At 60.4% G+C, this 22,906-nt stretch overlaps 5 protein-coding genes across 6 annotated transcripts; 2 read left to right on the top strand and 3 right to left on the bottom strand.

Moving 5' to 3' along the window:
- Positions 1-76: 76 nt before the first annotated feature.
- On the bottom strand, positions 77-3,578 carry CHLRE_03g182100v5 (uncharacterized protein). The gene is made up of 8 exons (XM_043061060.1): positions 3,423-3,578; positions 3,229-3,308; positions 2,851-3,039; positions 2,403-2,681; positions 1,866-2,210; positions 1,527-1,686; positions 1,189-1,376; positions 77-990 (listed from the first exon to the last, which is right to left on the bottom strand). The coding sequence occupies exons 1-8, from the start codon at positions 3,487-3,489 to the stop codon at positions 520-522; spliced, it is 1,779 nt and encodes a 592-aa protein (XP_042926189.1). The 5' UTR covers positions 3,490-3,578; the 3' UTR covers positions 77-519.
- A 94-nt stretch (positions 3,579-3,672) lies between these two features.
- CHLRE_03g182050v5 (uncharacterized protein) lies at positions 3,673-11,002 on the top strand. Its single transcript, XM_001702895.2, has 16 exons — positions 3,673-3,936; positions 4,155-4,365; positions 4,642-4,730; positions 4,987-5,113; positions 5,366-5,492; positions 5,732-5,885; positions 6,076-6,127; positions 6,343-6,447; positions 6,686-6,778; positions 6,929-7,075; positions 7,327-7,466; positions 7,722-7,813; positions 8,888-8,989; positions 9,182-9,243; positions 9,468-9,698; positions 9,895-11,002. Exons 1-16 carry the CDS (start codon positions 3,818-3,820, stop codon positions 10,045-10,047), a joined length of 2,004 nt encoding a protein of 667 aa, XP_001702947.1. The 5' UTR covers positions 3,673-3,817; the 3' UTR covers positions 10,048-11,002.
- A 226-nt stretch (positions 11,003-11,228) lies between these two features.
- Positions 11,229-13,419, top strand: CHLRE_03g182000v5 (uncharacterized protein). The gene is made up of 6 exons (XM_001702894.3): positions 11,229-11,384; positions 11,456-11,504; positions 11,689-11,760; positions 12,073-12,178; positions 12,358-12,733; positions 12,859-13,419. The coding sequence occupies exons 1-6, from the start codon at positions 11,315-11,317 to the stop codon at positions 12,882-12,884; spliced, it is 699 nt and encodes a 232-aa protein (XP_001702946.2). The 5' UTR covers positions 11,229-11,314; the 3' UTR covers positions 12,885-13,419.
- Positions 13,420-13,536: 117 nt separating this feature from the next.
- CHLRE_03g181950v5 (uncharacterized protein) lies at positions 13,537-17,488 on the bottom strand. 2 transcript variants are annotated; one of them, XM_043061058.1, is made up of 6 exons: positions 17,252-17,488; positions 16,751-16,863; positions 16,475-16,588; positions 15,941-16,162; positions 15,476-15,689; positions 13,537-15,285 (listed from the first exon to the last, which is right to left on the bottom strand). In XM_043061058.1, the coding sequence occupies exons 1-6, from the start codon at positions 17,421-17,423 to the stop codon at positions 15,263-15,265; spliced, it is 858 nt and encodes a 285-aa protein (XP_042926186.1). In that variant the 5' UTR covers positions 17,424-17,488; the 3' UTR covers positions 13,537-15,262. The 2 variants fall into 2 exon arrangements, with proteins under 2 accessions (XP_042926186.1, XP_042926187.1); XM_043061059.1 differs by having other exon boundaries at positions 17,252-17,418.
- Positions 17,465-21,038, bottom strand: CHLRE_03g181900v5 (uncharacterized protein). The gene is made up of 7 exons (XM_043061057.1): positions 20,475-21,038; positions 19,895-19,939; positions 19,483-19,558; positions 19,269-19,321; positions 19,066-19,118; positions 18,375-18,749; positions 17,465-18,216 (listed from the first exon to the last, which is right to left on the bottom strand). Exons 1-6 carry the CDS (start codon positions 20,572-20,574, stop codon positions 18,420-18,422), a joined length of 657 nt encoding a protein of 218 aa, XP_042926188.1. The 5' UTR covers positions 20,575-21,038; the 3' UTR covers positions 17,465-18,216; positions 18,375-18,419.
- Positions 21,039-22,906: the final 1,868 nt, after the last annotated feature.

Below are 22,906 nucleotides of genomic sequence, written 5' to 3'. Positions count from 1 at the left end.
GTGCAGCGAGTCTCTGGCGGACGTAGGCTTGGCTTCCACCCGCTATGCATAGCTGTGGCAAATGTGGCACGGTGGCAGCACATAGGAACAACCCAGAACCCCCAACCCCTATACCCACGATATGCAGTCGCAACACAGCTTACCGTTGCGCTGCAAAACGTTATCCATAGTTACGAGTCTATCCGGGATTTCCGAATAGATTCGGCCCACCGTGCGCGGAGTAGCTAGCCTTTCAGTTTGTAGCAACGATTGGGTTGGTAAGTTCATGAATCCAAGTTCACACTCTGGCACAGTCAGATTGTTCCCTCTTAAAACGTCGCAGACAGAATTTGTGTGATCCGTCGCTCATGCGTCGGCAAGGAAGCACAGCTAGCGCAGACCGCAAAACACGCCAGCCTGGAGTCCAGGAAGCATTTGAGCAGCACGCAAACCGGCATATCCCATCCGGGTTCCAGCCTCCAAGCTCACACGCTTTCATGCATCACAACCCCTCACCAAAGTAAGCTCCACCAGTGGCTCTCATCCGGGCACCTGCGCCCGGTGCGCGCCCAGCACCGCCGTCCGAAACAGCGCCGGGGCGCCCTTGGCTCCGCGGTAGCTGGGGAAGTAGTTGACGTCCACAACCACCAGCTCCCGCGGCTTTGCTGCGTGCGGCTCCGTAGCCTCCTTCTGCTCCTCGTCCTCCTCCACTGTCCTGACCACCACATCAAAGCCAAACAGCGACAGCCCCAGTGCGGCTCGTAGGTGCGCCGCCAGCAGCTCTAACACCTCCTGGCTGGGCGTGAAGGAGGTGGCAGCAGGAGCAGCAGCAGCGGCAGCAGCCGGGACTGCGGCGGATGCGGCGCTAGCAGCTGGGCTGGCGTCAGACGGGAGCTTGGTGGGGAGCGACTTGAGGCTGTCGAAGGTGAGCACACCACTGGCTACCAGCGCCTCCGCGGCAGGGCGCGTGTGCGGCACGTTGGGAATGGAGGGGCGCACCGTGTGAAACACCTGTGCGCCGGGCAGGGCGAGAGCGAGAGTAAATTTACAATTTTACATGCCCTAAGTGGTACGTGCCATGCCCTAATCACCCCGTTTTTAGGCCGGACCGGGCCGGTTGTACAGTGAAGCATGCTTTGTAGGCCACAACGCGGCAATGCACTGCCTGCACGATCCAGACCTGCTACAACCTCCCACGCTGCGCACCACCTTGTTGCCCGCGACGTAGACCTTGTAGATGGTTGCGTCGTGGTTCACGAACTCTTGCACCACCGCCGGCAGCGGCACGCGCCCCGCCAGCCCCCCCAACGCCTGCGGCCACAGTGCCAGAGCCATGGCGTGCGAGTCGGGAGTGCCGCACGCCACCACTGGCTTCACAATGAACGGAGCGGAGCAGCCTGCGTGCCGCGAGTCATGTGTGGCAGGAAGAGGGATTGTATCGTGGGCAGGAAGGGGGATTGTATCGTGGGGAGTGTATAACTGGGTGAGTATCTGGGTGGAGGGCGGATAATCGGTGTCGTTAATTCAACTGTCAACAACCGCCTCACCTAGCTGCTTCAGTGCTGCCTCCAGCTGCTGCGGCTCGTAGGACGCAATCGTCACGTTCCTTGGCGCCCGCACCACCACACCCGCACCGCCCACCGCGCCCTGAAGCGCCACTTGTGAGAGGCTGTCGCAGACGCGACCGAGCTCCGTTCGGTTGATGACCTGTGTTGGGCACGTGCCGGCGCTTATGTAGTGGCCATGAGTTAAATGCTGACTTGCCCCCATACACGGCCGTGATGCCCATGAAGGACAGCTCGCGCCGCATCACACCGTCGTCCGAAGCCCTGCAACATTCACCTGTTGCATATCGTTCCCACCATCATTAATGCGCCCCTGATTACCTTGGCAGTGGACTGGAGTGGGTCCAACAGGCTCACGCGACCGCCCTGCTGCGACACAAACTCAGCCATCGCCCGCACACGAGGCCCGAAGCGCGGCACCAGTAGTCCCGCGCCGCCGCCACTCGCGCCACCGTCATCACCTGTGCTGGACGCCGACGCAGCGCCCTCGCCGCCGACGCCGCGGCCCGCTGTAGGCACAGCCGACTCGCCAGCTGCAGCCGCGGCTGCCGGTGGCGATGGCGGGCCGTACTCCAGCTCGTCTGAGGCCTTGTGCAGAATGCAGTGGAAAGGTAGCTGCGACTCGAGTGGCTGCGACAGGTCCAGAGGGGCAAACACCACGCCGTCCTGCACGCGCATGTGAGGCAGCACACACGACACGTGGACACACAACTCGGAAAGGCCAGGAGTAACAGCCTGGACGCCAGGTAGGAACATTTCAAGCACAGACCTCAAGATGTTGCTCGGCCGCATGACAAGCTCTTTCCCCTGACCGACACCCATGGCCGTACGCCGTGCTCTACAGGTCCGCGGCCCCACCTGCGGTACCAGATTGAGCAGTCCCTCCTTGGCCAGGTCAGCCTCGCGTGAGGCCTTCATGGCATAGCCCACCACCACCAGCTCGCTTCCACGTGCAGTGCCACTGGACCCCGCAGACGCAGCCGAGTCCGCGACCGCCGCTGGACCCACATCTTCCTCCACCTCCTCCCGAGCTCGTTTCCGGCCGCTGGTGCCGCTGGCGCCGGCAGAGCCCAGCGTTGCAGCGCGAAGTAGGTTGGCGTGTGCCAGGGCCAGGCGGAGGCGCGGCCATGGCGCGTCCTGATGATTGGACGGTGCAGGCCAGGGGCACACAAGAAGGCACCAGCCCACGTGAGTAAACCTGCCCTACAGGACCAACTGCGCGCTCATATAGCCGTGCGAGGTCAACCAGTCTTTCAAACCTGCTGACCAGCAAGCCTTCTGCTTCAGACATGACCTGTGCGCGCACCTGCCCGGCGTTGGCCGTAAAGCCCGGCAGCACCTCCGCATCTCCGGCGCCCGACGCCAGCACCACCACCTCGCCCGGCAACTGCAGACCATGTCCCTCCGCCCACGCCTTCAGTACCGGCTCCCAGGTGTTGCTGTCACTTAGCTGCAGGATGTCAACGCCAGAGGGCACAGCTCCCGGCTCCGAGGTCTGTGTGCAGGGTAATTTAAGTCTACTTAACCTCATCCAGGACGTACTGCAGTCAGTATGATTGATGCGAAGGCTGGGTGCCTGCTTCAGTCCCCCTACTTGCTTCCAGCCCGTGCGTGCACCGCTTGGGGACGCGAATCCCCTGCTTGAGGGCCCTGTGTTACTGTGGCGGCACATTACAGTCCCCACCTGGTCAGGGCTCCGGAGCTCCGCGACTCGCAGCCCGCCCCACAGCAGCAGCTGCAGCTGGTTGCGGAGCGCCTCGCAGCCTGCGGGCAAGGGAAGGGCGAAAGCGCTGCTGGCGTGTGCCGTATACCGTACGTACCCGGAAGCGATATCTCCGCCACAGATTACAATGTTATCCGATTGTTCGCCAGACGCACCATGCAGAAGCGCGCCGCTGAACACCAGACCGCGGATGAAAGGCCCATGCGCCACCGAGGCGTCCATCGCAGGTCTCAATTGCAATAAGGGAGAATTTTCTGCTGCAAGGAGTCAACCAAGGGAAACCGACGACGCGCTCAGCAAGGTGCCACAATTGGCCGAAACGCCAATCTGCAGCACTTGCAATCTGGACGAAAGGCCGCTCGAACTCAGTACGCAACTACACAGTTACAGTACATGCACGCGCATGCTACTTAAAGAAATCGCCTATAAAACACAAGAACAAAAAACGGGTGTTGCGTCGACGAGTTTTTTGGCCTTTTGTTTCTTGGTGCGCGGGGCTCGCACTTAGCCTACCATGGCGACGTCCAAGAAGTTCTCAATGCTTGCCGAAATGGAGCCGGCCCGCCCGGCTGGTAACGGGACCGAGGTTGGGCCTGTTTACCGACCCGCGTTTCACAAGGACGGCTTTCCCAAGCTTGAGGGCGTGGAGACGTGCTTCGACCTTTTCGAGTAAGCACTGTCCCGGGCGCGCTCAATGCACGGCCTAGCGACACACGTCGGGTTGATGCAGCTTCCGCTCTTCAGCTTCCCACCGCTCCACGCACAGTCTGCCTTTGCGCCCCCCCCCCCGCGCACGTCCCCTACTCACCCCGACCTCTTCCCCGCCCACCTCTGCCTCTCACATGTCACCTGTCCCCGCCTCTCCCTTCGCCGGCCCCCTCCCGCAGGAAGAGCTGTCGCCTGTTCGCGGACTGCCCCTGCCTTGGCGAGCGCACGGTGGAGGACGGCAAGGTGGGGCCCTACCGCTTCATGACCTTCCGCGAGGTGGAGGAGACGGTGGCGGCAGTCGCCAGCGCCTACGTGAAGCTGGGCATCAAGCCGCACGACCGCATCGGCGTGCTGGGTGCCAACTGCAAGGAGTGGATGATATCGATGCAGGTCGGTGCGCGCATGTGCTGCGGGGCGATGACGTCGGGCGTTGGGAGGTGCAAACTGGGTCGGGAGGCGCAGGGGGTTGGATGCTGGGGCATGGAAAAGTAGGGCAGCGAATACGTGGGCACCGGGCGGCTTGGGGTGCTTGTCCGGGGCAGGCTGCAGCCGGGCTGCAACCTCGGACCGACAGGAACCAGGCACTTGCAATCACTACGGATGCTCGCCCCCGGTTGCTGTTGCTTGGGCCTGCGCCAATGCGCTGTTGCTTTCATCTATGTGTAGGGCATGAACCGCATGTCCATCGTGTGTGTGCCGCTGTACGAGACGCTGGGTGACACGGCCGTGGAGTACATCATCAAGCACAGCGGCACGTGAGCAGCAGCGGGCGGCGAGGGGCCATAGGGGCGTAGCCGTTCATGGAGAACGGAGTAATTAAATTGGGGGAGGTGGGGCGGGAGGCGCGGTCGCCTGGCTGCTTGGTCGGCCGTGAATTATAGTAAGGCCCGGATGGAAGTAGTGAGCGAGTGACCGCATGCTGTTGATGCGAAAGGATTGGGGGTGGGGGCTGTTTGCAGTCATTGGTACCATTGTTGGGCAAATCCATATATGATCTTATAACGTGCGCAGGCGCCTTGTGGTGTCGGCCGGCGGTAAGCTTAAGGTGCTAGCCAAGGCGCTGGCGTCGGCCCCTGTGAAGGCCACGGCGGACGCGGGCGTGGTGTACTGGGGCGCCGCCGCGGACGCCGACCTGCAGGTGCGTGGCATGCGGTGTGGGCAGTGCTGTGGGACATTAGTGTTGCATGACTGCGGGGCTCTAGCGGCAGTCGCGGGCTCACGTGCTGTGTGCGTGGCGAACCAGCGGGCCGTGCCGCTTCAGCCAGGCGTTGAATGGCCGGCGCGGCGCGGGGTCCATGCCGCAGGCTTCCGCCTCCAAACCACGCCTCTCCTGCAAGCTGTGGCCCCGTGTGCACCTGCCTGCCTGTGTGCCGCTGTCCACGACTGCCAGGCGCTCAAGGCTACGGGCGTCAAGGTGCTGTCGTGGGAGGAGCTGGTCACCACCGGCAAGGAGGCAGCGGAGGCGGTGCCGGTCAAGCCCGCAGCCGGAGACCTGTGCACCATCATGTACACCAGCGGTGAGGCGGCCGGCCAGGCAGCCAGCCGGGCGCACACCGGCTTTCGGGCACGGCGGCAGCGGGCTGTCGGGCGCTGAAGAGCCCGCTGCAGGGCGTCAGTAGGGGCTAGGGCTGCCGGCCAGCCATAATGCGTAGGCACACATGCTGCGACACGGCAGAAGCGCAAAGGGCTCCTTGCTTGTACACTTATAACACACCGTTGCCCCTTTCCTTGCGTCTGCTGCTGCCACCGGCCGCAGGCACCACGGGCGACCCCAAGGGCGTCATGATCCCGCACCGCGCCGTGGTGTCCACCATCGCGGGGATCCTGGCATTCCTGGACTTCTGCAAGGAGAAGATGGGCCCCTCTGATTCCTACCTCTCCTACCTGCCTCTGGCACACATCTTCGACCGGTGCGCAGCGACCGGGCGGGCACCGGCGCAGCCTGTGGGGGATATCGAAGGCTACCGGCGGTTGCTGAGGCGGTGGCGGTCGTCCGTCTCAGCAAGCGACTGGATTGCCTGAAGGGTGCATGGAACCACCTGGTCGCTGTTGTACTCAACTCGCCCGGTGTCTGTTGCCTTGTCAACCATGTCCGCGCAGGGTGGTGGAGGAGCTGATGCTGTCGGTGGGCGGCTGCGTCGGATACTGGCAGGTGCGGCCAACAGCGGGCGACGGCGGTAAGAAGTAGGGGTGGCGACCGCAATGGCAGAAGCAGCAACCGCGGTCTGCTGCATGTGTGCATATTATGTGTGTATGGTCATATGGCAGCAGCCGGCCCGTGCAGGCGAGCGCGTCGCAGCCACTGTATTGGACATTGCTGCACATCGGCTTCACAATTGTTTTTGCACTCGGCTCCGCTGCTTCCAGGGTGACATCCGTCAGCTTATGGATGACGTGTGCGCGCTGCGGCCCACACTGTTCGCCGGCGTACCGCGCGTCTTCGAGCGCGTTTACAACGGCGTGCGCGACAAGGTGGGCTGTGCATTGCGGCACGGGTGATGAGGAGCGCAAGCGGAGGGAATGTTCATGTGGGCGTAAGCGTCTGTGTGGGCTGCCGCGTGGTACAGCAGCAGCATGCGCTGCATCATGTGCCCCCACTTGTGTTTCCCCAACACACATTGTCCCCGCGAGTTTGCTTCTGACCCTTGCGAAATACGAACGCACTTTCAGTTCCCATGCACGCACGTGCGCGCCCCCACTCGGGCCGCAGGTGGACCACGGCAGCTTCCTGTCCCGGCTTATCTTCAACTGGGCCTACAACCGCAAGGAGTACTACATGAAGATGGGGTACAAGCAGGACCAGGTGCGGCTGCGGCGCGGCGGAGCCAGGGCGTGTCACACACACGTGGCCTGCAGCTGTGTTGGTCAGGCACAGTCCGGCAGTGGAGTCCGCAGGCGCCTGCATTCCTGGTCCTTGACCCGCCGCCGCCGCCGCCTGCCTGCCGCCCCGCAGGCCTCCATCATCAGCGACCTGCTGGTGTTCAAGAACGTCAAGGCCAAGCTCGGCGGCCGCGTGCGCGTGCTGGTGTCCGGCAGCGCCCCGCTCAGCCAGCAGATGGAGTCCTTCATGCGCGTGGTGGTGGGCGCGCCCTTCGTGCAGGTGGAGGCGGGCCGGATGTGCGGATCGGGGATGGGAGGCGGCTGCATGGCTTGCCCGCATGGGCTTCCTGTAGCGGGCGCTGGAGCACCGCTGGGGTGGTGGAGGCAGAAGGATAACAGGCATCACCAGGATTTGCCAGCCACCAAATGACCGACGCATGCTGCTTTGCGTCTGCCTTGACCGCTTGCGCCTCTAACGGTCTTCCGCGCCTGCCCCATACTTTTACTGCTTCTGCTGCTGCTGCCGCCCAGGGCTACGGCCTGACGGAGACCTGTGCCGCCTCCTTCATCGCCACGCCCGACAACCCGCTGCACATTGGCACGGTGGGCGGCCCCATGCCTGCCACCGAGTTCCGACTGGAGGCGGTGCCCGAGCTGGGCTACTTCCCCAGGTGCGGGAGGGGGGGGGGTGCGGGGGTTGCAGAGGGTGCTGGGGCTCCGAGGGACCGGGGCGTTGAGGGACCGGGGCGCCGGAGTGCGGGGCCGCGGAGGTGCAGGAGTGAGGGGGCCGGGTGGTGCTGTGTGTAGTGCTCGCTGTCTTCGCCGGCACGCGTTTTGATGATAGAGGTTTGGGAGTCGGGTGCAGCAGCCCTGTGTGTGTGCCGTACCTGAGTCTCGTTTTGCCCGCTGTGTCCGCCCACCCCCAGCTCCGACCCGCCGCGCGGCGAAGTGTGCATCCGCGGGCCGGGCCTGTTCAGCGGCTACTTCGGCAACGAGGCGCTCACCAAGGAGGCCACGGGTAAGGGCGGCTCGTGTGGGCGTGGTGATGTTGCAGAGCGGTGTGGGCTCTCTATCTCCCTGACTCTTTGGCCCCTTCTGACACCTCTGCTGATCCCCGCGTGCGGCTGCTGCCGTTCTTGACTGAACACACACACACACACACTCTGTCTTTGCGCTATGTTTTCCTTGTGCTCTTTCACACACACATATATACACACATGCACGCACACACGCATGCACAGACACACACACACACACACACACACACACACACGCACGCACGCACGCACGCACGCGCACACACACACACACACGACGACGTCCCCATAAGCTGTGCGTGTACTTGGACCTGGTGCTACATGGCCGTATGAGGGGAGTACCTAGCGTGTGCCGCATCCGTCGCACCATGGAGTGGGGAGCGGGGGTTCCCCCGCCAGCCCATGGTGCTGGCACCCCATTTGCATTTGCCGTCATGCATGCGCCCATGCCGTCCCCCGCCTGTTTACTTGCTCGTGGTCACCCACCCTCCGTCTCTTTCCCAAATCGCGCAACCCCTAGTATAGTTAATTGGGCTGGGACTGGGCTGCGTGTTTGCTCTTGCTCGTCTCGCGCCGCCGCGCTAACATGTTCCTTCGCTCTTGTTCGTGACACTCCCCTGCTGCCGCCCTGTGCTCTGTTGTTTTCTTATTCGCTCGTAGGTGAGCATTTCATCGAGGATTGGGCGGGAGCGAGCTTGGACTTAGCGGCCAGGAGTAGCGACGCGGAGCTAGAAATCGTAGGAGTGCCTGGGCCTCACGGTACCGTGAGCACATGCATGGGTTTGCACCCTTGAGAGCGTGTGGACACGAATCCCCCCTCGAGGTTAGAGTAGCGGGGGTTGCGCGATTTCCGGTTGGTAAGACCGGCGGCTCACCGCAGCAGGTATGCGAGGTAACTTCAGGTAACATCCGTAAACCGTCGCTTTGCTGCATCGCATACACTGTCTTTGCGCAATGTTTTCCTTGTGCTCTTTAACACACACACACACACACACACACACACACACACACGCACGCACGCACGCACGCACACAAACAAACACGTACACACACAGACGCGGACGGCTTCTTCCACACGGGCGACGTGGGCGAGCTGGTGACGGACGGAACCCTCAAGATCATCGACCGCAAGAAGAACATCTTCAAGCTCAGCCAGGGTGCGTAATGGCTGCGTATGCATGGCTGCCGCGAATTAGGAGCTCGACTTGCCGTGTATACACTCCGGGCGGCACAAGCGGGGAGCTCGGCAGGCACGAGTGGCGATGTGTGCTGACTTGCATTGTGTTGCCCTGACACTCGGCCTCTGTGTCAACCCTGGCCCCGGCGTCTGCCATTGCCGTGTGCCCCAGGCGAGTATATTGCGGTGGAGAAGGTGGAGAACGTGTACAAGACGTGTGCCATGGTGGAGCAGGTGAGGCACGGCACCGGAGCCGCTGAGGCGTGTGCGCAGGGTGGCACTGTCTAGACATGGGGGACCCAGGGTCTGCGTGTGTGTGGTCTGCGACCAAAGCGTTACCCTCGCGCTGTGCGTTCGCGAGCTGTCCCCGGCCTCTCCCCGGCAGGCCCCAGCTCCCCTCTGCCCCAGCTCCTTCTGCCATCTCTCCCACATTCCTCTCTCTCTTTTCCAATGTCCAGGTGTGGGTGTACGGCGACTCACACCAGTCGTGCCTGGTGGGCGTGGTGGTGCCGTCCCACAAGGGCCTCATGGTGTGGGCGGCCAACAACGGCGTGTCGGGCGAGTACGAGGAGGTGCTGCGCTCGCCGGCGGCGCGGGCGGCGGTGCTGGCGGCCATGACCGCCACCGGCAAGGCGGAGAAGCTCAACTCGCTGGAGCAGGTCAAGGCCATCACGCTCACGCCGGAGCAGGTGTGGCGGGGTGGGCAGCAGCAGCGGCTGGGTACCGACAGGGGGGCGGCAGGGCGGGCAGGGTGGCTGGCTCCACTCCGCTCCATTCCTTGCTTGACGCGCTGTGCGGCACCCCTCCGCTCATGCGGTCAAACCTTCTACATGTCCTGTCCTGTCCTACTTCTGTCCTACTTCTGTCCTGGGCCGCCCTACGCAGTTCACGGTGGAGAACGACCTGATGACGCCCTCCTACAAGCTCAAGCGCGCGCCGCTGCTGAAGCACTTCCGCAAGCAGGTGGACGCCATGTACGCCGAGCTGGCGGAGGCGGAAGCCGCCAAGAAGAAGGCGGCCGGAGCGCCGGCGTCGTGAGCGAGGGGTGCGGCGGGCTTGTGATAGAGGCGCAAGCAGCAGCGTGGGGGCGCACACGCACAGGCATTGGGTACATGGTACAGGATGTGGATATGTGCAGAGGTCAGTACCTGAAGTTCCGGCATGCGCTGGTGTAGCGGCACGTGAGACAGCGACGGCGAGCGCCGCAACAAATTCCGCCTATTATGGGTTGAGCAAATGAGACGGCGCGGAGAGAAACAGATTGCAGGGTTGGACTGTTGGAGGAGTTAGACGTGGCGGCATGAGTTGTGCGTTGCGGGGTCATGCGGTGCGCGTTGCAGGGCTGGTGAGGGGCTAGCAGGTGAGGGGCTGACTGGTGTGAGGGGCTGGCTGGTCGGGGCTGTTGTTGGACTACGCCGCTTGTGCGCTCAAGCCTGCAGTAGTCGACGTGGACTTATGTGCAGACGCCTTTTTGGCAAGATTGAGCACACTACGCTGTGTATGGGAGTGCAGGAGCGTGCTGAAGGTGTAGGGTTACGAGGCTGGTGGGTGTCTGTGGGTGTTGTTTCAAGTTGCATGTTGGTGGACGGCGGCAATCAGTACATTCATGCCGTGTGGCGACTGCGCGCGATCAGGGACTGATGCTATGGTAGCTGCGGCAACCGTCTAAAGATTGCGTGTGGCGAGTAACGTGTGGCTCATAGGGGAGGGAGGGGGAGAATGCCAAGCGATGCCCATCGATGCCCGCCTGTCGCAATATGCTAGCCCAATGCTGCTGTGAGCAGTACCGAGCATATAGCACTCTTGCGTCAGCAGCAGTTCGCAGGGGTGTTGCGCCGTCTGCTAGAGCAGCACAGGCGGAGCCTGGCGGAGCAGACGGTGGCCAACCTGGTTTTGACTGGGCGCATTTTGGGTCACTCACTGCCGGTCTCCGGCTCAAACCCTGTCCCTAGCTCATGCGTGGCGTGTTTAGGCGTTGTAAAACACGGTTTGCACGACGAAGTGTGCCAACCCACTAGAGCACACACCACGTCACTCTTCGCCAACAGAGCTCCCTACCTCAGCCTACAGGCCACAAGCCTCAATACATAGAACTGAGATTCTTATGGTAAGGGCAGGTGGGAGTTAGGCCGCAGCGAGTTAGGCCATCGGCATGGGCACTTGCGTCGTCGACATGTCCTGTCTGCTTGCCACTGCTGTTGTCAAAGCTACAACTAATTGCTACTGCAGATATGGCATCATTCAGCGCTCGAGGCTCGTTTCGGGGGCCGTCTACCCGGCAGAGGTGGACTTGCAGATTAATGAAATGCCCGAGAGCGAGACAAAAAATGCTTCAATGAAGCCGCCTCCGCGACAAGGCACCGTGCACCTGGCCTGTGAGTGAGCAAAACGCCATACAGCTTTCACTGCCTTTGAGCACAACTTTGTCCGTATTTCGCCCGCGCAGCGCTGACAGCAGAGACACAGGCGGTCCTGCAAAAGTTTGATGCCAACGGGTGAGCAGGAACAGGGAATGAGACTCGCATGAACGTTCGACGGAGCGGCAGCACGGCACGCAGACGCGCGCAATTACGGTTAACGGATGCAAGCAACACGACCAGGCCTGTCTCATTCTTGGGACGCGGGTCCATACGGGTGGCGTGCTGACTACAGTATGTGTCTTCATTCGGGACCCTGCAGGGACGGCGAGGTGGAGGCCGCGGAGCTGACCGCCGTGGTGGATGAGCTGGTGAAGACGCAGTTCAGCAGCAGGTGGGAGGTGTGACCCGGCTTCGGGTGGCGGGCCTGGTTGTTGGTGAATCTGACGCCGTCCGGGTTTAGGCCTGGGGTGTAGGGGCCATGGCAGGGGCCTGTGAGCAGGCTGCGCGCCGCACAGCCCTTGATACCCTAGTATCCGGCGCAGGCTGGCAGCAAAAGCACCATCCGTAGCACCATCAGCAGCAACAGCAGCATGACATTGTGCACACGGCTGTAACTGCTTGCGCGCGGCCGGTTTCCTGGCGACTTCCGTGTCAACGGCTGTGCGCCAAATGTGTGCCGTAAATGCACGCGGTCTCCACACAGGCTGTTCATGTACGGGCTCATGGCCATGACCTTTGCGCTCGTCATGATCCTGGGCTGCGGCTTTGGCCTCACGTGGGCGGTGGTTCTGAGCCAGAAGGACACCACGGTGCGTCCTGGCGGTGCCGCGGCGTGCAGGGGGCCGCGTAGGGTGTGGGGCTTACCTCGGGGCTAGCCAGGGTGCTTGCAACGGCAGATGCACGGAACATCATGGGCAGCGCACGTCGAGCAAAGAATCCTATGCGCCTGCACTGCATGATCACCTGGAATTCCCTGTGGCAAATGCAGGTGGTTAACGGCACGTGGGTGACCCGAGCCGACAAGCTGCCCATCCAGCTGGGCAACAGCCAGATGACGGTCGTGGACGGCATGCTGAGCTCCCGGCACGCCGCCAACGCCACCGTCAGCACGCAGCCCAACACCGTGCAGCGTCCCCTGAGCGCCAACATGACCACCGCACAGCTGACATCACTCACGCGCGTGTACCTGAGCAGCAGCACCGGGGCGCAAGTGGGCCTGGTCGTGACCGGCTTCAGGCTGGTCGCAGGTTCGCCGCCCACGCTGCTCCTAAGCACCCCCAGCGGCAGTCTGGAGGTCAGCGGCAACTCCATTAGCGGCAGCGCCGCCGCTGGCCTGGTGGGGGACACGGCGATGGTCTGGCAGGGTGAGTGAGTGAGGGCGAGTGAGGCGCGCACTTGCAAGAAGGACAGGAATGGAAGCTGCGGTTTGCGGCTTGGTTGTGAGCCGACAATGAAATACCGTTGACTGACAAGTGCGCCCTCTTTGCAGGTGTGACGGGCGTGTTCTCCAAGTAGCGAGAACGACAACCCGTGGAGACAGCAAAACAGCAGGATCGGCTTTGACACATGCATTTACCGTATACTAGACTTTTGTAGCGCAGCGTCACAACCATGCACAGGGTGCAAGGCACTATCACCATCACACATCATGTAGCACCGATGCTTATTGCAGTTGCATATTTCACTGTCCTAACTAGCTAGCCTAAGCAGCATTGGCTCTTGGCAGAGCTTCCATGTGTAGGTTAAGGTTTACAGACGTTGGTAGGACAGGTTCCCACGCATTGCACACAGAAATGCGGATTAAGGAATAGTGTTGTACACCAGAAATTAAGTGACATACATGGATGGCAGCATGGAGACTCTGAGAGGTTACATTGAGATGCGTGCGTGGTGGGACACGTGTCATTTTGATTTATTCATGCATTCTTGGCGTAGGACAGCACTAATAGGTGTGCGACTTGCGGGACTCAACCGCCTACCATGGAGGCAATGCGCGCCCTTGTGGAGCCAGGAGCCGTCAGCCGATGGGGTAATGTAACTGCAGTCTTTCCATGTTGAGTAGCACGCGGTATGTCGCGCCGCATGGTCACCCACGGCAATAATGCTGTGCGCGGCGGTCCCGTAGACATGCCGCGCCCAGTGTTCCCCAGGTGTGCAGCCCGCCCACTTGAGCGACTCTGACCCTGAGCTGTGGCTTACGGTACGGCCATGCAGTACGGACCCATAACATACGTTTGTGGTATCAGTCGTGATTGGGGCAGGGGAAGGGACGCGAGTATGGTTACCAGGTGGCGGTTCTGTTTCGAGTGCCTTCCTGTTCAGGATACCCCTGTTCCTGCGTCATACACAGGAATGCGGAGTCCGGGATGGCCCGTAACCGCCTTACGTGCTGCGTTCGGGTGCATGACAACACGAGTCAACTTACACAGGAGTGCGCACGCAGCAAGGACAGAAAGGCCAGCATAGCCCAAGGCAACATGGGTTACATGGCCAGGCCGCCTCTCTGCGTCTCGGCGTTTCTCTGCACTCCAATGTACATGCCCGCGGCCTTTCCAATAACTTCTCCAGGTCTCGGGCCAACTGGGGTCCTCAGGCGGTCAGGCGCCCCCGCCTCTAGGGGGCCAAAGGCCGCGCCGGGCCCCACCCACACGGAGCGGCAACCATCCAGTGACGGGACCGCCTACGCCCTATGCGTTGAGACGCATGGCGTTTGTGGCGGGATGTATGGGGGCTATCGGCGCCGAAGCGGCTTCCCCTCGTCGACGGACTTAAATTCCGGACGGCGTACAGAGCTGTCTATCCAGCCACATGCGCCGCCTCCACCTTACCCGCCGCCCTGCTGCACAGCAACCGCAGCGGCAGCGGCAGCGCCGGTGACAGCACCTGCCTCCAACTCTGCTGCTGCCGCCGCTCCCTGCGCTACGCGTCCTATCATCCTATGTACTCCTTTCACGAGTCGCCTTAACGGTTTAACCGTTCAAGCCCTGCCCTACTGCAGCGCGGTATGCGCTCGACTCCAGGTTTCCGCGGATGTTACAGCGAACCCCGCACCCATACCGAATCCCACGCTAGCCTGTCACTATTGTCACACGTCAAGCACGCACGTTATCGACGTAGCTTCAAAGAGAAACGAAATCACACGGTGCCAGAAGGGGCATCACATGTGCACCAGACGGGTGTGTAGCCCTGGACCCTTGGTCACAGGTGAGGCATTGCAGCCTTTTGCTCACACCACACAAAGGGTCGCGTTCAGACCCCAGACACCTGGCTCACCCCTGCGGTAGCTTAATTCCATGCATGCAGTAATTGCATATCAACCGGTAGTTGTGCAAACCGTACCAAGCGATACCAACCGGTACCGGTGCTCTCTTGACATACGGTACGGCAACCCACCGACAATTGTTGTAGACACACGTAGCAATGTGTGCATGAATGCTGTGTATAAATGATTAATGCGGAACCGCTTTGGTGAGACGCAGGAACAGCCCACGAAGGGTGCGTGGGCGCCCCTGTAGAGCTACTCACCGGCGGAAGAAAAGATGCTGGTAAGGTCCTGTAATAATGCTGGCACGCGCAGTCGTAGTTGACGCGGGCCCTCCAACCCAGTGCGCACGTACATCATGTCAAGCAGCCAATATCGTCAGTTCGTCACCCAGGCAGCCAGCTCTACAGCGCCAAGCAAGTGTGTGTTCCAAGAAGGCAGCACAACACAGCGCCATGCCCATAGCCCCCATACACCCCGCCACAGACACAAAGCGTCTAGACGCATAGGGTGAAGGCGGTCCCGTCACTGGATGGTGGCCGCTCCGGGCATGTAACTCATTACGTTCAGGTCAGTAATCAGCCCTCCATCCAGTGCCCATGCCATACGGACACGATGCCTCTCCACGCGCTTAAGATAGCATTCCGAAGACGCCTGCCAACGGTGGGAGATAGGCAGAACACGGGATGTCAAACTGGCGTCCACCACTTGAAGATGGATACCGCGGATGCCAAGCCCTGCTGCGTGCGCTATCTCCAACTGTCATAGTAGTACCAAACCAATCAAACTGAGCTCGGGCCTAGACACCAGCTAAACAATCACCAACGCAGCCGCTTTTACTCACCAGCGAGGCCCGCCATGGGGCTGCCATCCTGTTGCAGCAGCACGCCGCCCGCACCTGGCGCCACCACGCTGACCGCCTCGCCGCGCAGCTGCAGCATGCCGCTGGGCGTGGACAGCAGCGCCACACGCAGCCCACGGCCAGGTGCTGAGGAGTCCTCCCGCAGCGTGCATGACGTCACCTTCAGTGCCAGCTCGGTGCCATCTGTGGACTTCAGCTGCGAGGGACACAGCACAGGCGGGAAGCAAGGGCAGGTTGGCAAGAGTCAGACACGCAGGGGGACCACTTCAGACACACTGTAGACACACTTGATGCAAATAAGCGAACGGACGCGCCTGCGGCACGCAAGCGGAAATGCTTCCTGGCAATGCACATGCAAGTCAGTGCGCGCCAGGCCATCACTCATCAGCTGCGCATGCCCCACTGCTGCATCAAGCAGCCACGTGCGCGTGCTGCATTAGCACTCACGTAGACTTTCCGGACAGACTGCAGCTCGGACGCAGTCATGTTACTGGAGAGAAGCTTGAGCGTCTGTACCGTCGTTGTCTGCACCAGCAGCGGCACGGTTGTGTTGCTGCTGTTGCCCGGGTGCGTCGCGACCAGCATGTTCCGGCTATCCACTGTGAAGGCGCTGTTGCCGACCTGCACCGGCGCCTGAGTGCCGCGGGTCACCAGCGTGCTGTTCTCGACCTGAAGCAGCCAGCGAAGCAGAGCGCAGAAGGCCGCCAAGGCACGATAACAGATAAGGGGTGCGTGCTGATAACTGCGTGATATAGTGTGTTTGGGGGGTGGGGGGATGGATGTGCAAGAGCCCGTTAAGGCGCCACCCGGTACTGCTGGTCTCGTTGCCAGCGGAGATCCCGGCGGGAGGTCGATTGCGGCATATTGCGGCTTGGACGCACGTGGCCCGTGACTAGGAGAGTCCTGGACCACGTGCCTGCACCAACTCTCCGCAAGTTCCCCTGTGCCCACGTGCAGCTCAATGAGCACCGGATCACTTACCACTGTGTTCTTGGAAGCGAAGCCGACCGCGTAGATGAGGCCGAGCGTGATGGCCGCCAGAAAGGCGAAGAAGATGCCCAGCCCAATCAGCATACCCCTCCAAACCCACACCAACTGTAGAATGAGTGCGGGCACACCGTAACGCGGGGGAAGTTGGGATAAGCAGGCATCGGGGTGAATGATGCCACGCCTGCCACCCCTGGCCTCCTGGCAGCTACCTGCTGGCGTGTGGAACAGAAAGCTGGACCAGGTGCTGCAATGGCTGCTACCACGCACCTCCTTCTCCAGCTCCAGGCCGTGCTTGATGCGGTGCGCATGGCGCGGCCGCACTTTGGTTGGCAGGTGGCCCACTGCCGCCGCAATAGCGCTCCGTCCGTTGCTGTCGAAACCTGGGGCAAGCCACGGTCAGCAGGAACTGAGCAGTGGCTATGTGGGGTGCGCACAGACGCGGAGAGGGGGCGGGGAGTGACCATCGGTCTGCTACCGATGTAATACGCTACACACACCACCAAGAAGCCCACGCGTCATTCTTTCTCCCTGTCTTTCTCCCAACTTAATGTGAGCCTTTAAGCTCCCCGCTGAGCCGCTTCCCTTCACGCCCTGTATCAAGCCGCCCTAACCAATATTTAAGCTGTAATGAAAACTTCAGGGCGCCACTCGTGGTGAGATGATGCTGAGCGGATAGCTTAGTTCACTCCACATGGGCATGCCCTCACCCTGCCTTGCCTAACAGGCCCTGCCCGTTTAAGTCATTGGTTCAGCCAGTGTAGCACTCACGAGATATGGAAATGGCGTATTGCCTCCAAACCCCAACACCGGGCGATGTGCGGTCTCCGTTCAGGTGGCGCGTGCACCGCGGCGAGAAACGATCGTTGTATCCATGGCTGTAGGCACTGCCAGGAGACATTGTGACTCCCACGGTTGGAGGCGGGTTCTCAGCTGAAGACATGGTGCCGCTCTTGCACAGGTGCTGCGCTACGATGTCCGTGAGCTTATAGTTTGCAATGTGGGTGCTTGGGGTGCGAGCTCAAGCTCATCGAGCTTGCCCTGCAACTCCTCGATGTCCCACTCGCTCGCCGTACCTCCCCCGCAGTTTGCAGCCCGACGCCCAAACGCACCGGTCACTCGCAACAGCGAAGACTACTGCCAAACTTCAGGTCGTTCTACTGAACGTGGGCCTGCTAGCGTCCGAGGCACGTCCTCCACGACAGGCACGCATGCTCCACAACATCTGCTGACATTGCCCAAGCAACGGGGACGCCTGCCTCAACTAAAAGCACATCAGTAGTAGCACACCTTAATTTCATACCGCAAAGCAGCACGTGTGCTGCTGTGCTAGCTAACCGGCATTCGTTCGCTTGGCATCGAAAGAATTCCGTACGCACCCACGGTACCCACCCCTGGTCTTTCTTGCGACTTGACATTGTGCGTAAATATGGTAACTGGAAAGAAGGACCATGAGACATGCAACCGTCAACGACTGTATGGAATCCGCGGCGCGTCTGCTGTGCCCCCTGCCAGTGCAACAGCTTCCACAGTAACCCCTCACATCCTTGCTCACATCAGTCCTCACATGGGGCCCCTCGAACTGCGCCAGCAATTACAGCTTGCGTTTTACCACACAGCCTTAAAGCCAGGCGTATATAATTACAACTCTCAACATACAGTGTAGCTGACCTGTCCTGCACGTCGATGCTGGCTGGTATATGGGCGCCATTATTTCGTGAAGATGCCCGTTACCTCTGCGTGGGCAGGTGTGCACAGGACGAGTCAGCGGTCTGGTAAGTGTTTAACGCACTCGGCATGGGCATCGACAACCAGCTGCTTCCGACACGCGCGTTAAGTGCACCTTCAATAGCGCCGTCACGCCCCCAAACCAGACCTAAGCCCAATCACTCACCCTGCCAGACCATCGCCGTGTCCCCCACCAGGCCAGCGGTGGCCGCTAATGGAGTTGCCGCTGACCTCCAGACTGCCGCTGGGGGTGCTTAGGAGCAGCGTGGGCGGCGAACCTGCGACCAGCCTGAAGCCGGTCACGACCAGGCCCACTTGCGCACCGGTAGGTGCTGCTGCTCAGGTACACGCGCGTGAGTGATGTCAGCTGTGCGGTGGTCATGTTGGCGCTCAGGGGCCGCTGCACGGTGTTGGGCTGCGTGCTGACGGTGGCGTTGGAGGCGTCCCGGGAGCACAGCATGCCGTCCACGACCGTCATCTGGCTGTTGCCCAGCTGGATGGGCAGCTTGTCGGCTCGGGTCACCCACACGCCTTGCTGAACCTAAGGGGTCAATGTGGGGGTTGCCACTAAATTGTGCGGGCAACACCGCAGCGTGAGCAGGTGAGGGCAGATGCATACCGTAGTTACAATTGCACCGGGTACCAGCAGCTTTACGGTGCTCAATGTTTAAGTCTGCATGCTCGCAACGACAATACATTTATCTTGCTTGCGTTCGTCCTGTACCCACGAAGGAACCCACGAACACGGTAGCTATCAAGGGCGGTGCCTAGCTGCCTATGAACTATGTTTAGGTACACATGCGGTGATGCGGGTGAATGCCGACGCATCCTCCATTCCTCCAGGCGCGCCCACGCACCTCGGTGTCTTTGTTTGCCAGGAACACCGCCCAAGAGATGCCGAACATGCAGCCTGCAGGCCACATGCACGTGTGCATCAGGAAACAAGTGTCAGCAAGTTACTCATATCCCTATCAATGGGTCCCCTGGATGTGGCATCCTTGACTGTCCTTTGTGTATGGCATTACGGTAAGGCGCCTATCCCCAGACAAGACTTGCTCACCGATTAATACCACTACCACCAGCGCTAGGGCAAGGAAGCCGTACTTCAGGTGCCTGAGAGTGAATGAAATGCAGTGGTATGGCAATGTGGATTATGCCCTAACGAGCGAGTTGCCCATTGGCGCACCCACGATACCAGGTCTCCCTCAACCTAGCCACACAGGCATACGGTGACTCAGACAGCAATTCCCGTACCCCTGACACGATGCACGCACCTTCCACGGAACTGCTCATTCGCTAGCGTGTCCACAATCTGGCTGATCTCGTTGGGATCAAGGTTACCATCCCCGTCTGCGTGTCAGTAGCATCAGGGGAGAGTAGCACTATATGGCCCTGTTGGTCTCGGACAGCAGTGACATGCCAGGCCCCTCACCCCAAGGTGCTCAAGTCGCCACGGCCTGTACCCTTGTGACCTCCAACTCTATGTGCTACAGGACTCCGTATGCAGTATGCAGGCCCCCTCAAGGCGTTGTGTACCACCAAACTCGAGACCTGGTCCAATGTGCCCCACGCAGCGAGCGCCCAGTAGACACAGCTTATGCATGCTGTGGGTGCCCTCAGGTGGCCAACAAGCACGTTCCCAAGCCCCATTCGCCTAAGAGACCAGCCCCGGCGCCTACAACTTACTGACGTCAAACTCCGCAAGCTTTTCGCGCGCTCCAACAGAGAGTCCTGCCAAAGGGGAATTCATTACAGAAGTGGGAAAGAGCGTATCTTTGGTCGCCTGGCCGCTGAAGCTAGGGAAAGCGTGAAAGAGTCCGTGCCAGTTGATCAGGTACCACCCGGGGGAAACGCCCTTGGCACGTCCTGGTGGAATCTTTACATGGTGCAATAGATTGAGCCACGCACGTATACTTGTGTAGGCCGCGTTTGATCGCCTTGCCCCAACATCCCAGCTCAATAAATACAAGTTAGGGGCGTCACATTTGGTCGCCTCAAGCGCACCGTGGTCTCAGCAGACCAGGGGCGGGACTTTTTGACCCCGCTGACCCCCGCTGGCCCCAAGGCTGGCCTTAGATAAGGGGGAGGCATGCATGCCTTATCCCATATATACACCATGATGTAGGGCAGCCTGCCGTAGCAGACATGGGCAACCTCCAGCCGGCAGCAGGCCAGCCGAAGCGAGTAGCGGGACAGGCCAGGGGAGGGACAGCGGGCTGTGGCACGCCACTGCACCCATAACGGACTCGCAGACAAGAGGATGCACCTGATAATTCGAGAAAGCACTTCTTTGAGCTCCTCCGGCTGCTGCTTCCCGCCAGCGATGTGCGCTTGACGTGTGACTGCGTTGTGTCGCTCGGCTCCATAATGAAGTTCCTGCTGTTGCTTACGGGATGTGCCTAGCACGCCTCAATATTTTCGTAATATCACAATAACAATTTCAACATTTCTGGGTCGTCGTATCTTGGTCAGTTTATACACAAAGGGCAAACAGGGAGCACGGTTGTGCGCTCGTAACGACGGAATGGAAAGCGTAGTTTGCAGTATGTCAGACAGTGATGTGGCCCACTTTGCACTTTAGTAAATCAATGAACGCAGGCGGCCCAGTTCATGAACCCATGAGCCGGACACAATCCCTAGCGGCTTGATTTGCCAGATTCAGCTCAAGGTGGTTCTTGTTTCACTTGCGGCTGCTGTGATTTGACGAGGCTTGGCGACATGCTCACAAACCCGGCGTTCTATGCCCATCCTGCCCCGTTCCGGAAGTTTTTTGTTTGGACGGCATCCTCCCGTGGGATGCCCGCGCTGGACCGTTATTAGGCGGGTGTTCGGCGTCATCAGTGCAAGGGTGTTGCCATTTCGGCGCGATGGTCAATGGGTCAGCGGAACACCCACCACGTCGCTGAATTTCGCCACATGACGGTTGGTGCCCATGGTGTCACAGTTCCGTGTGCTAAGCTGTACATTAATGTTGCACGCTAAAGCTATGTAGTGACAGGCCGGGACCGGGGCCGGAGCCGGTGCAGCGCAGTGAGCGCACTGCTGGCGCACGCTGCTGGCTTCAGCTGGCCCTCAAAAATTTTGGATCGGCGATCCACGGTCCCTGTAACGTTCTCGGTAAATCTCGGCTCTAAGCACAAAGACGCAAACCTAGGACCGCATACAGCCTAACAGCATATAATTTGCCGGGCTTCACCTACAACGATGCTCCAGCGCTTGCTGCGTACTCCACACAGCGCTATCGCGAACCATCCTAGGTGTCGACTTCCATTTGTTAGCCTTTACCATGAGCGTCCTCGCGCATGCGTCACGGCGGCAAGTGGGCCAGCGGCGCCCAGGTAGCCCTATGGCACCCAAACGATCGTTACGATCGCTGTTACCTAGGTCGTAGATCGTTACCCCTCCGGCATCGTTACGATCTCGCTACGATCTGCTTACCATCTTAACCAGCCATGGTAACAGCCTCGTCACGGTCTACAAGGCACACCAGTAACCATCACTTTGAGGCCCGTTACATGGCAGCCTTGTGCTTTGCTGAAGGCCTACATCAGTACTAAAGTAAGAACTATGTAGTCCTACCGCTACTCCACATGCTAGCCATCTGTCAAGGCTTGATAGCACGACAAGTGCAGATGCTCATGCAACACTTATGCAACACTACCGCAAGTCCATACGTACATGCAACAATACGCCAAGTCCCTATCGTCTGCGTGTGAACGTGCAACTAGCCACTGGCAGCAACCACTTGCATGTCTGCTGGGCACAACATCTCCGACCCACCACCTTGACGCCCGCCGCCACCACAGCTACCATGCCAACTATGCCACTGGCGCCGCCGCGCCTGCCTCCATCTTTAGCACCAGACAGCTGGTGTCAAGCTGGCTCCTGTAGTTTTGCTTCCACCGGCAGCGCCTGCATGCACGCGTGCACACACATAGACACACCCAGTTAATTGTCTGCCACAAGGTGGGCAGGTGCCAATGCATGTCAAGGCCAGCCATGGACAGAGTGCTTGGCAGTGCACGGGGCCTACCACACAAGGCGCGTCTGTGTGCACATGTGCATGTGTGTGCGCCTACACGTGTCACGGACACTCACCGTTGATGAGCACAATGCTGGAGGTGTAGGGGCAGTCCAGCCAACCGTACGGTCCAGAGGGGACAGAGGGGTTGGGCAGCAAGCTGTGGCGGGGCAGGGTGTGTGCGTGTGGAGGGGAGGGGTGGTATGTGAGACACAAGGCACCGTGGCAAGGGAGCCATAAAAACACCTTACAGCGAGCGCTAGTAAGGGAGGCAGCAGACAGTCACTAGTTGAAGGCGCAACCCAACACAGCGCGAGAAGTTGAACCATGCACACTGGCTTGCTAGGTACCACTAGGTTCAACGCATCCCATCGTCATTCAACCTGCGGACTAACCTGCGGACTATGGCGTGCGGGGCGAGGGTGATGTTGACAGAACGCGATGTTGAATGGCGTTGTTGACGCCGGCGACCGAGACTTCTCGGTCGGACATTTGAAGCGCAGCTGATAGATCATGAGGCATAGTCGTTTCTCTCACGTAATAGCTGGCTGCAGCTGACGTGTGAGCAGCGTCGCCAAGCCGGTCAACGAGCGGTCAGCAGCGTGAGGGCTCGCGTCCCAAGCCAGCCAAGCAGCGTCTGCCGCCAGCTCTTGTTCTACTGACATTTGAGCTACCAT

The sequence above is a fragment of the Chlamydomonas reinhardtii genome, chromosome 3, assembly GCF_000002595.2.
Source record: "Chlamydomonas reinhardtii strain CC-503 cw92 mt+ chromosome 3, whole genome shotgun sequence".
Taxonomy (NCBI): domain Eukaryota; kingdom Viridiplantae; phylum Chlorophyta; class Chlorophyceae; order Chlamydomonadales; family Chlamydomonadaceae; genus Chlamydomonas; species Chlamydomonas reinhardtii.
The sequence above is the reverse complement of the archived record's forward strand: the minus strand, read 5'-3'. Positions and strand labels throughout refer to the sequence as shown.

Coding starts and splice junctions, on each gene's coding strand:
- CHLRE_03g182000v5 (XM_001702894.3), top strand. CDS start 11,315: ATGCCCGAGAGCGAGACAAAAAATGCTTCAATGAAGCCGCCTCCGCGA. Junction 11,505..11,688: donor CAAAAGTTTGATGCCAACGG/GTGAGCAGGAAC, acceptor GGGACCCTGCAG/GGACGGCGAGGTGGAGGCCG. Junction 12,734..12,858: donor CACGGCGATGGTCTGGCAGG/GTGAGTGAGTGA, acceptor CCCTCTTTGCAG/GTGTGACGGGCGTGTTCTCC.
- CHLRE_03g182050v5 (XM_001702895.2), top strand. CDS start 3,818: ATGGAGCCGGCCCGCCCGGCTGGTAACGGGACCGAGGTTGGGCCTGTT. Junction 4,366..4,641: donor AGTGGATGATATCGATGCAG/GTCGGTGCGCGC, acceptor ATCTATGTGTAG/GGCATGAACCGCATGTCCAT. Junction 7,076..7,326: donor TGGGCGCGCCCTTCGTGCAG/GTGGAGGCGGGC, acceptor GCTGCCGCCCAG/GGCTACGGCCTGACGGAGAC.
- CHLRE_03g182100v5 (XM_043061060.1), bottom strand. CDS start 3,489: ATGGACGCCTCGGTGGCGCATGGGCCTTTCATCCGCGGTCTGGTGTTC. Junction 2,211..2,402: donor TGCTCAATCTGGTACCGCAG/GTGGGGCCGCGG, acceptor ATGCGCGTGCAG/GACGGCGTGGTGTTTGCCCC. Junction 991..1,188: donor TCTACGTCGCGGGCAACAAG/GTGGTGCGCAGC, acceptor CCCGGCGCACAG/GTGTTTCACACGGTGCGCCC.
- CHLRE_03g181900v5 (XM_043061057.1), bottom strand. CDS start 20,574: ATGGAGCCGAGCGACACAACGCAGTCACACGTCAAGCGCACATCGCTG. Junction 19,940..20,474: donor GTGCTTTCTCGAATTATCAG/GTGCATCCTCTT, acceptor CCCCTTTGGCAG/GACTCTCTGTTGGAGCGCGC. Junction 19,559..19,894: donor GCTTGCGGAGTTTGACGTCA/GTAAGTTGTAGG, acceptor ACTGACACGCAG/ACGGGGATGGTAACCTTGAT.
- CHLRE_03g181950v5 (XM_043061058.1), bottom strand. CDS start 17,423: ATGTCTTCAGCTGAGAACCCGCCTCCAACCGTGGGAGTCACAATGTCT. Junction 16,163..16,474: donor TCGCTTCCAAGAACACAGTG/GTAAGTGATCCG, acceptor TGGCTGCTTCAG/GTCGAGAACAGCACGCTGGT. Junction 15,286..15,475: donor CCCCATGGCGGGCCTCGCTG/GTGAGTAAAAGC, acceptor CACCGTTGGCAG/GCGTCTTCGGAATGCTATCT.